Below are 11,347 nucleotides of genomic sequence, written 5' to 3' on the forward strand. Positions count from 1 at the left end.
AGTTGTATTTCCAATAAAATTATTGAAAATTGTCACACTATATATATATATATATATATGTATATATATATATATATATATATATATATATATATATATATAAATAAAAAGCTAAATGTACAAAACGTATGTAATAATGTCATAAATCAATTACATATGTTATGAGGATACTGCACCATGCTTGGGCCAGACATTATGGTCGTTCACATAATCATCAGACTTGTAATATGCCTTTTTACAAAGTACTTCTTTTATATAATTTCTAAATTTTTTGTCCGGCAAATCAAGAATCCATTTAGGCAATTTCTTATAAAAACGGATACAGTTCCCAACAAAAGACGTTCTAACTTTGGCCAACCGATGCCCGGGGACAGACAATTTATCTTTATTACGTAAGGCTCTATCAGTGTAATCACCAACTTTTTTAAATAAGTTTAAATTTTTCCGGACATGCATAATGTTGACGAATATGTATTGAGAGGGTAAAGTTAAAATATTAATATCTTTCAAAAAATCTCTAAGGGAATCCCTTCTCCTCAAACCATATATAGCACGGATTGCTCTTTTACTGTACGACTTTTTTCCCAGTAATCGTTATTTTTTTATTGGATAAGGTAGATTTAATACAGGAAGCTGTTTATTTTATGTTTATTCGTACGAGTGCCTATAAAGAACCTAAAAAGAGATATAGATTGTATCATAGAAGATATAAGGATATTACGGATGGATGTGAGTAGTTTTTTATACTACTGATCAAGCAGACATTATGACGCATATTTGAGCCGCTTCGTCGCAGACCTGTGGCTCGAGGGTGCTGATAACGAAATAGGACAGACATTTTACGCCAACCCCATATAATGGACAAGGTAAGGCAGATAATAAATCGAACTTATCGTAAATGCTATGTATTAAATGTTTTATTAGTATGTATATTAGTCATGATAAGATTAATCAATCTATATTATTCAACAAATCCTAAAACTATAATCAGAAGAAATATAGCGTTTTGCTCGTGTCATAAACCGGTATCATACGCGTCACAGACTGCACAAATAAGCGACTGATACATGGGTAATCATTAACATGATTTGGTTGGTGGACATGGGGAAATTGCTTGCTTTCCATCACTGGTCAGGTCATATAACCTAAGGGTGTCACAACAGTTTTCTATTCACTGTTTAACCTTGACGGTGCGTGGGCGATTATATATTTTTAAATAAAAGTTTTGATTTGTTTCTGGAGTGTACAGTGACTGTTTTGTTTACTCAAACTAAACTCTGTGAGTATATGAATTAATAAATTAATAAAAGGTAAATTCAAGTGATACATTTTTTTTGGGCAGTTTCAAAATCCATTTAGCTAATCACAGCTTACACCAAACAATTCAAAATAAGCATTTTTATTTCTTAATCGAAGAAAAAAGTTTAACATGTTTCTATTGAATTGAATAAAATAACGAGACAGTTTTTATTGCTTCAATTTTGGTTTTTTAAATACTATACTTTTATTCAGATTTCGTAATAAAATTTCTTTATGACAGTGAGAAGAATATTGCAAATACTCACCTGAGGACATTCTTTAGATAGAAATCTCTTACGAAACGTCTTTGTGGTTTACCTGCAGTAGGATCTGTTTACAAAGGACGAGATCTAAGAATTATATATAGATAAACTCGAATTATATAAACACTTCACAGGTATATTAAATTTGTCAATATTGTATTCCTATTTTATTCTATCTGCGCTCCAGGAATTTATTACAGATGGAATTTTGAATTAAATCTATCAATAGATTTAAGATATACGGACGTCAAAATCCTAATCCTAACTAATATTATATATGCTAAAGTATGTTTGTTACATCTTCACGATTTATCTGTTCAATCAATCTTCTTGAAATTTTGCATAGGCAGATACATGTAGTTTGAAGTACGGAGAAGGACATAGGGTATAGGGCTTTCATCCTCACGTTCACGTATGAAATACACGCGGTTACACAACCGCGGGCAAATAGCTAAACATCGCACAGTAAGCAACACTTTATAGAGATTAGGTATTTTGAGAATGTTTTTATATCTGTGATTTTGAGCCGATATTTCTATAAAAAAGGGGTTATTAAAAATAAAATTAATCTGATGTACATCTAGGGTTCTAAACGGGGGTGTAGATGTTCAATTTTTCATGAATTTAATGTACTTAATAAAAATAATATTCAAAATTAATATGATATTAAAAATTCTTGTTATAAACTTATCAATGAAATAAAAATTATAATTTTCTAATACGTATAAACATAAAAACCATTTTGAAGTTCTAAATTACATTTTCAGATTATCAAATGCGAGTTCACCGAGATATGGCACAAAAGCGAATGAAATGAGCGAGACAATACGATCAGGCGCCGATATGAGAGTCTCTGTAATATCATTTTTCTCTTTGGTCTTAATTTCCTGTTGCCATGGCGACCAGAAAGTTGACACCGACGCATATTTGAGCCGCTTCGTCGCAGACCTGTGGCTCGAGGGTGCTGACGTAATAAAGATTATATGGCGAGATTGCTCTAAAAAGGTATGACGTAAATCAAGTAGAGATATAGATATAGTATTGTCACTCATATATATATTCATCCATTCACCTGGACAATGAACTATATGGAATGTTTGATATTCTGAATAAAACCAAAGTACTTGTACTCCAAGCTCAGTATGTTTCGCCACCACAGTGGATTCAGGGCTGTCCGACATCTACAGTCTATGCAGCAACACAGAACTGTAGCTTTCAGGGGAAGTTTCCGCTATCAGGCAACAAAATGCTGGAATACCATCCCACCACCAATAAGACAACTTAGTTCTATCCAAAATTTTTTAAAAAACATTTTAGAAAGCTTCGATTGGAGAAACAAAAATTGGTATTCCTAAACGTTACCTTAATGTTTTAATATCTTAATATTTCCCTTTATTTTTTTTTTCTTGTAATGCTTCGTGTAATATTTCTTAAAACGTTTAAGTACACAATATTATTTTTATTTTTTATAACTTACATACATTAACGGCAACTTTCACCTACATTAACGGCAATAAATGAAAATCAGTGTTTTTGTACTAATGTGAAGAAAGTTCACTGAGTTATGGCCTTTTTGCCTTGCTGTAACACACTAATACTTTTAGCATTATACTTGTATGTACATGTAATATCAATATTGTTTTAATGCTATATATGATATTGTTTTTAGTGTCTGTAGCGACACAAATAAACGTTTTCTATGTGTATGTAAAACAGTGCACTTGCATGCACACTTTTATATTTTACCAGCGGCTTCGTTAGGGTAAAAACAAATTATACGTCTAACCATCTACCTTCCTCACACTATATATATATAGGTGAAAACCGCATGAAAATTCGTGTTGTAATTTTTGAGTTTATCGCGAACAGACAAACAGACAGACGCGGCAGAAGACGTTGATTTATAACATGTATATGTATTATGTTCCATCATTTCAATATAATTTCAAATCAAACCACTGTTCTTAAATAGGGCTCTTTTTTCGCGCCATTTCGTGGATAATAAATAAATGAATAAATATAAATATATCAATATAAATATATACAAATAATAAATATAAATATATACAAATCACACAGATTGAGGTAGCCCCAAAGTAAGTTCGAGACTTGTGTAATGGGATACAAACTCAACGATACTATATTTTATAACAAATACATATAATATAGATAGATAAACATCCAAGACCCGGCTCGATCAGAAAAAGATCATTTTCCATCATGACCCGACCGGAGATCGAACCCAGGACCTCTCGGTTCAGTGGCAAGAACTTTACCACTGCGCCACCGAGGTCGTCAGTAATCTGAGATCGCTTTTCCGTTACCCAAAACGATGTCAGCTGACCAGGTGATTTATTATGTTATTTTATTCTTCAAGCTGTGTGTATCTACTACAGAAATTCTTATGTCATGTAAATATTTCAAAAAAAAAAGTTAAAGAAATATTTCAACACTTGTAATTAAGTATAGTGACAGTCTATTTACGAAAACAAAATGGGAAGAGTAAAAACAGACTGATATTTTATGCAAGACATAGCCTGCTCACAGTGCTTTTTGCCCGTGCAGACATCGTTTGCATTTTCCAGGAACCTACTGAAGCAAATAACGAACTGAAATATATTTCCTCATTTAGTTTTTCCAGAAATATCTTTTATTCCTCTGTTCTATTTTGAGCTTTTCAATATTAATATATATCAATCGATATCGCATAATAGTATTCAACGACTTCCTTGGCAATATTCATGAAATGTTTTGCCATGCCATTGTCTTCTCCATTGAGTACACTAGTGTCACAGATTATATAATAGTTTATACTACATTCCAGTACATACTAACGTCTACCTTATTACGAACCGGTGCAAATGCGCCGGTCAAACAATAGTTTATCTATTGTGTCTCGATTCTGCGCGATCGAAAATGATAAACTATCAACTAGATTGCTGGTGACCTCACGATGTTTTCCTTCACCGGAAGCAAATGGTGGTCGATGGAACCTACTAGGTATACACGAGTCAGATTGGTATACATATAGGATAGCAGATATATATGAAATTATTACATTATTGACCCGGGCCAATCAGAAAAAGATTATTTTCCATCTTGACCCGACCGGATCGAACCTGGGACCTCTCGGTTCAAAGGCAAGCACTTTACCACTGCATCACCGAGGTCGTCGAGATTACATTATCGATGTATATTTAAAGACAGTAAATAATGTCCAAAGACAACCTCAAGGAGAACGTATATACTTAACATAAAAATACATTTCTTAGAGCTAAATTGAATAAGGAACACAGAGGATACCTCAAAAGAAAGAAAGTAGTACCTCTTAAGTGTGTAACAAAGTTCCGCGAAGTTTTGTCTACATAGACTCATTCATACTAATATGCGCCATTCTTTATTGAATAAAAATGGGATTGAAAGCATATGAAAATCCGGGCTTGTGCATATTGTGTTTCCAATATTATTATTTTAATTCGTTTCGAAAGAAATTAAGTAAAAAGAACTAACTGCCACGTTTAGGATTTTGATTAATATATGATATATTCAAATATATTTCTTTTATGTATTAAACTTTATACAACATCAGCGGCCTACGAGTGGGTTGCAACAGTCAATTTTGAGGTTAGCACCTGCGTATGAAAACGCAAAGTACGCCATTTTGTTTAAACGTCAGCGGAGCGCAGATTAAAGTCAACGTCAAAGTACCTACCTCATAAGTATTTATACGTAATTATCCTATTAAATATTGTGTCATACAAACACACAAAAAAAACTTCCATCCAAAGGTTGTCTGGAAGAGATTGCTGCTATAAGCAATTAGTATTTTTTTTTTTTGCAGGAATGGTAATTTTTATGTGGCCAATATTTTTTTGTATTTTTTTTTATTTCATATAATTTATAATATAACTAAAAATATCAAATGGTACCTTGAAGTATTGTATTTTCCAGTTGGTAGATGTAAAAGACGTAATCGACCACAAGGAGTATTTTCCTAAATTCATTCGATGCATGAAGAGGAAGACCCTCAGAGCCCTGGATCGATCGCTCAGCCCTGACGTGGTGCCAATAGCTGAAGGGGTCAATCTCGTGCGCTTCGAGCTGGTCGACCGCTCCGGTAATATTATGTCTGATAACCAAACCAGGTAAAGTATACTATGCATTTGTTTTTTTTTTGAAAATCCATATCCATAATAATATTTTAATACTTTTCCATATTAATGTTAACGCCAAAGGCTGTCTATCTGTCTGGCTGTCTGTTCCGCTTTAGCAGAAAAATACGTACGGGGGAAAGCTAGTGCAAAATAAATAAATAAATAAATAAATTGAAAATTGCCTGTTTGACAAGCTGTTATTTAGTTTCACTGACCCGTTTATCGGAACGATCGCTTTTCCTACTGAGGTGAAATTTTTCATGACAGTGCATTATTATGATAAGCTTGATCGAATACTGCACCATGGGTCGGCTCTTCAATGTTTTTTTTGTCATGACTTTAATGCAACAGAATCTCTTTGATGACAATACATAGGACAAAATTAGACAAAAGTTACCGACAAAAGCATCCGAGTTTTGAAAAAATATTGTGTTTTCTAACGCATTCATCGGATTTGTTTATAATATTTGTTTATTAATTTGTTTATAAAAAGAAATCTTACAAGAAATTTCCTTTTTTTGAAACTCATCAACTGTCTATCTCAGAAAAAATCGCCAGAACTTAAAGAAAAATTTTAACGACGGAGGATACTGCGCTTGTCATTATTATTACGGCCCCATTCAGAATTTAGCCGAGTAATGTTTTATATTACATTAAAAATTTAAATAACTTTCAAATTGTGTCGATAAAATGAGATCCTGAGGGATTTGTGACCTGGGTCCCAGGTTCGAATACTCTTGCCACATTAGTAAAGTGGTAGTTTTCATAGATCACCAACTGCTTCCGGTGAAGGAAAAAAAAACGTGAGGAAACCTGTGTGTGAATTGGAGAAGGCACAATTGCCTTCTCCAAACCACTTTATTAATTAGTGCTAAGGAAATTATTGTGTGTGCTTCATTCCGTATAATGACCACTACCCTCAGCCATGAGGAAATACAACAGTAAAGAAAAAAGGTAACCTTGGTGCAATTTTCAAAAAATCTAGTCGTCTCGTCGTAGTTTTTTAGTTTCTATCTGTTTACAAATAAATCGAATACTACAGATTAATAATTTTGAATGATAAAATAAAATAAAGATCACTAAAGTGAATAATGTCCCAATTTGCTTTAATGAATATGAAAATTGTTTATCCAGCAACCTGTATCACTTGTTGAATTGTTTATTCGATTGCTTAATAAAGGTCAATGACCGTAACACAATTTCGCCCGTTTCAATATTGCGTAAATTTTATGCCACCGTTTTAAAGTTAAATATTTATTTTGATACAAATTTGATAAAACAATCTCGACACGAAAATGTGATTGTTTATCTACTATAATTACTTAATATTATGCTGTTCATTTATTAATATTGACTAAAAAAAAACAGTTTCCTTTCTATAAATTAGCCTAGGTACCTACCTACTCAAAATGGGGAATCTTTGATAAACTTAACTCAGCCTCTATTTTCAAAATTATTCTCTCGATTGCCAACTCTTATTACGAAGGTACATATTTATAAATGTTTTTAAATGTTTCATTTATTAGGCTGAGTTGCACCAGTCATCTTTGACGTTGACTTTGATCTGCGCGCCGCCATGCGTTTAAACAAAATAGCGTACTTAGCGTTATTATGCGCAGGTTTAAAGTAAACGTCAAAATTGTCTGGTTCTACCCACTCAGACTATTATTTTATGTGCTCCGTCCGCGACTTCGTCTGCTGGGAAATGAAAGGTCTAAATTTCATCACAATGGGTCCAAGATATTATTGATTGAAAAAACAAAAATCTTGTATCTTTATGATATTAGTATGGAAGTATAGATAATGGACTTAGTGAAGCAAAATGAATTATCATCAGCTATTGGAGTGACAAGGAGCTGGATGAAGGCGAATGGCGAACATTGGCTTTACAACGCATGGCCAAGGTACTGAGGACGCACGTCATCAAATTTGACTTTGACGACGGGAAGTCAATTGAAAAGGGACAAACAGGTAATGTGTCTATTTTTCGCAACTATCCTATATCCTAATAATAATAAAAATGCGAAAGTTTGTGAGGATGTACTCGTATGTGTGTATGTTTGTCTCTTTCACACAAAATCTACTAGACGGATTGTTATGAAATTTGGTACACGAGTAGGCAGCGCAGTTAGTATTATATAATTAAGTTATCCACATCTCATTATCTTTTCAGAGATTTGTGGAAAAATGAAGTAGAATCTGATTATTCGCGAATCGATACTACTGTATGAATTTTCATGATGTTTTCAACAATAGGGCAACTCAAGGGCAAATGATAGTTTTATATACTATAATACTTGCCTATAGGTATTTAATTCCATTAATATTTCCAAAACCGTTGATTGTGTTTCATTCCACGTAATGATAACTACATTCAAACATGAATAAAACGACGTAGTAAATTAATTTAATTTGACCGTCATATAATACAATTCATTTAACATGGCCGTCATATGTTAAATCAGTGAATTGAACAATCGATCAGTGGTTGATTTTCTTATAATATTTTTTAAACAACAGATATAATAGAATATAGAGTAACTTATTTATATTAATATACCCTTTTAAACTCAATGATCAGCAAAGGTAAGGGACCTTTGACACTGTAATGAACTCATTTCCTAAACAAAATTAAAACACTTTGTGTCAGAAACGAAAGTTATTATCTTTTAAATGTATTACGGGTCTTATATTACTAAATAAATTTTGCACTAATTGCAAAATGTAATGTCTGTATTAATATGTAAATTGAGTGCAATTTGATAATGTTTAAATATTCTTTTTGGTTAGCACTAAAAATACATTTTATGCGGCCAGTGTTAATGATATTTTACTAGCGACCCGGCCCGGTTTCGCACGGTCTAACAGTTTGATTTTTTATGTATAAACCTTCCATGAAAACGACAAGGTTGTGAGGTTTAAAAGAAGAAAACTTTGAAACAAACAGCCAGAAATATATATAAATTTAGTTTTTATGCCCGACGACAGAAGGTTATAAGGAGAGTTAAAAGTTTAACATGTCTTTGTATCTGTATCGTAGCAGCTAAACGGCTGAACCTAGTTCAATCTAGATTTTTAATAGAAAGATAATTTAATCGAGACTGTTCTTAAGTACTATGTATGTAAAAACAATACTAACTTGTTTTAGCCGTGGATGAATTGATGTTATATCCCTAATTTATTGTTTATATGGTTTCAGTTGAGTACAGAGGAAGGCGTAGGCACCAGATGATGACGATGATGATGTTTGGTGTGGTGTCCATCGGCATGGTCTTGATACCTATGGGTTTCCAATTCCTAGCTGTCCTTGGCGGGAAAGCCTTGCTCCTGGCCAAAATGGCACTGATTCTTGCATCAATACAAGGACTTAAAAAGGTGAGCGTCATTTATTTGTATATTATGTTAGTGGAATATTTAGTTGATCTACTTGAAACGTACGCGCACTTTGATATTTTATTGTCATAGTCACATTTTTAAACATTTGTTCATTTACCTCTACTTATATTATATATCAACTACATTCTGCTTACCATTGAAATTGGATTGGAATTGAAAAATGGTTGTCAGGAAATGTTTCAGATGAACAAGCATTTCCTGCCTCTTATTTAATTTTCGAGTTGGCAAATAAATGTTCGCAAAAAATAAAAAAGTAACTTTGGAGTCACTCCATGAATACAAATGACTTGAATTGACTCACTTCTTTACATCTGAAAACAAGTAGTTGAACCATAGTGAAATAGGTTATAATAATTATATGTACGTTTCTAGTTTCGTGTCAAAAAAATATGGCGTGTAAATCATTATTATTCATTTTGTTTTACATTCTTGTGAATATACTATACGAATATCATCAAAATCTGTCAATTCTTTTATTGTCAACGAATTTTTTATGAAAAATAAAATCTTTGAACCTATTTTTTTCAACTTTTACAAAATGTCGCTTAATTCAAATAGCCTTTTTACGATCGATATGTAAGCAAATTAAAATGTTGAATCTTTATTGTTTGATATTTTCTAATATTTGGGGAGGATATTTATTATCAGCTTGACATAAATAACTTAATAAATAAATAATTAATTGTGTTATTCAAGTAAATTACACTACATTCTAGTTGCCCAATGTTCGCTGTACCCGTGCAGGGCGTAACCTATTATATTACTTTCATCTTTTTAACTTGTGACTTGCAATAAATGAATCTAAATCTGAATTCTTTACTTACAAAGTAATATGCAAAAGTTTTCATAAATGAAGATTTTTTGATAAGCAGATGACTATAAATTTGTTTATTCATGAATATATCATAGTGCGCGTCAAACTAAAGTAGAAGTCGTGATTTAACTTGAAACTAAAATATTAATAATATGGGCATGGTACCTTTGCCACTAACTTTAGTATAAACTAAATTAGCATTATATTAACCTTCTCTTTTAGGTAGAGAATAATTACGAGGGTTTACATGGGGGAAAGGTATGATTTTGTAATTCACTTAACCTTTCTCTTCCATCTTTACAAATTTCTTACCGAACAATTTTTCTGTGGAGCAACATTTGCAAACGTGTGAAGAAAGTAATATAAATGATATCTTTGATCGTGGAAGTATTAAAATGGGTTCAAACATCAATCAACGCTTTATATTCTTTTACAAGAATTTCAAGAGATCACAAATATTATTTTACTAATACGGATTTGTTTCCACATGAATAGTCACGTTTAATACAATACAAACTATTGAGATTTATATCATATGTCATGATTAATTATTAAATACCACGCTTTCTACTTCGATGCACCTACTAAAAGTCACCTAGATAACCCGTTAACAGATGTTCTGTTCCAGATCGCTTCAAGTCCGGTAAACTACGGGTTCTACCACTCCTACCCACCTTACGACTACTATGAGAAACGTAGTCACGAAGATTGGCCTCCTCCGTCAACCATGCCTGCCACACCGCCGCCACCTTTATCCGTCAACCAATGGCCTTTAGATACAGGAGCAGTCAAAGTAGATAGAACAAGCGTAGTAGATAAAGACGGTAAAGAAAGTCAAGTCAAAATATTCACTTGGAGATCAGAATTACCGAAAAAGGAAGAAATTGAACCAAGATTATATCCTGTATATCAATCTTCTCCTGCAGTTTATACATCGTTAGACGCGCCTAATTCTCTTATCGATCAAACAACTCGACCTGGCGAGGTTCAAGCCGATTACACTTTGGATCTTCCCTACAATGGATTTCATTTTCAAAGTCCCTCTACTGTCGTTTCAGCTTGATGTGTTCGCTCGTCTAGTTTGGGCTTTGTGCAATGTAATTGTTAATATATTTTCTTATTTATCTCAAGTGTTGTATCCCAAGAGGCAAGTTATTTATTCTATTTATTAATTGAATTGTTAATTAGATTTGTATCTTTTTTAGTAAAAAACTGTGTTAATTAATGAGCGTTTAATGAAAATTTGTGGAGTTTTATTTCATATCGCGTCATGGTCAATTATAATGATTGGATGTTAAGCTACCCAAATTTATTGCAATTTTCTGAGTAATACACGAGTTAACGACTCAGTAATTTGATATTCTGTGGTGTTTTTGAAAATTTGAGTAATTGGAATCTATACATAAGCAATCTTAGGAATT

General features: G+C 32.6%; 1 protein-coding gene across 2 annotated transcripts; it reads left to right on the top strand.

Annotated features, from left to right (window-relative positions):
* Positions 1 to 1,183: 1,183 nt before the first annotated feature.
* On the top strand, positions 1,184 to 11,143 carry Osi23 (Osiris 23). 2 transcript variants are annotated; one of them, XM_053747628.1, is made up of 7 exons: positions 1,184 to 1,279; positions 2,330 to 2,567; positions 5,514 to 5,707; positions 7,554 to 7,687; positions 8,916 to 9,091; positions 10,149 to 10,184; positions 10,555 to 11,143. In XM_053747628.1, the coding sequence occupies exons 2-7, from the start codon at positions 2,376 to 2,378 to the stop codon at positions 10,987 to 10,989; spliced, it is 1,167 nt and encodes a 388-aa protein (XP_053603603.1). In that variant the 5' UTR covers positions 1,184 to 1,279; positions 2,330 to 2,375; the 3' UTR covers positions 10,990 to 11,143. The 2 variants fall into 2 exon arrangements, with proteins under 2 accessions (XP_053603603.1, XP_053603604.1); XM_053747629.1 differs by lacking the exon at positions 10,149 to 10,184.
* The last annotated feature ends 204 nt before the right edge of the window (positions 11,144 to 11,347 follow it).

Source organism: Plodia interpunctella, chromosome 7 (assembly GCF_027563975.2).
Source record: "Plodia interpunctella isolate USDA-ARS_2022_Savannah chromosome 7, ilPloInte3.2, whole genome shotgun sequence".
Classification (NCBI taxonomy): Eukaryota; Metazoa; Arthropoda; class Insecta; order Lepidoptera; family Pyralidae; genus Plodia; species Plodia interpunctella.

What these genes read in the sequence shown, in the direction of transcription:
- Osi23 (XM_053747628.1), top strand. Translation starts at nt 2,376, where the DNA reads ATGAGCGAGACAATACGATCAGGCGCCGATATGAGAGTCTCTGTAATA. An exon ending in ATGTCTGATAACCAAACCAG is followed by an intron (nt 5,708 to 7,553) that starts GTAAAGTATACT and finishes AATTATCATCAG; the next exon opens with CTATTGGAGTGACAAGGAGC. An exon ending in AATTGAAAAGGGACAAACAG is followed by an intron (nt 7,688 to 8,915) that starts GTAATGTGTCTA and finishes ATATGGTTTCAG; the next exon opens with TTGAGTACAGAGGAAGGCGT.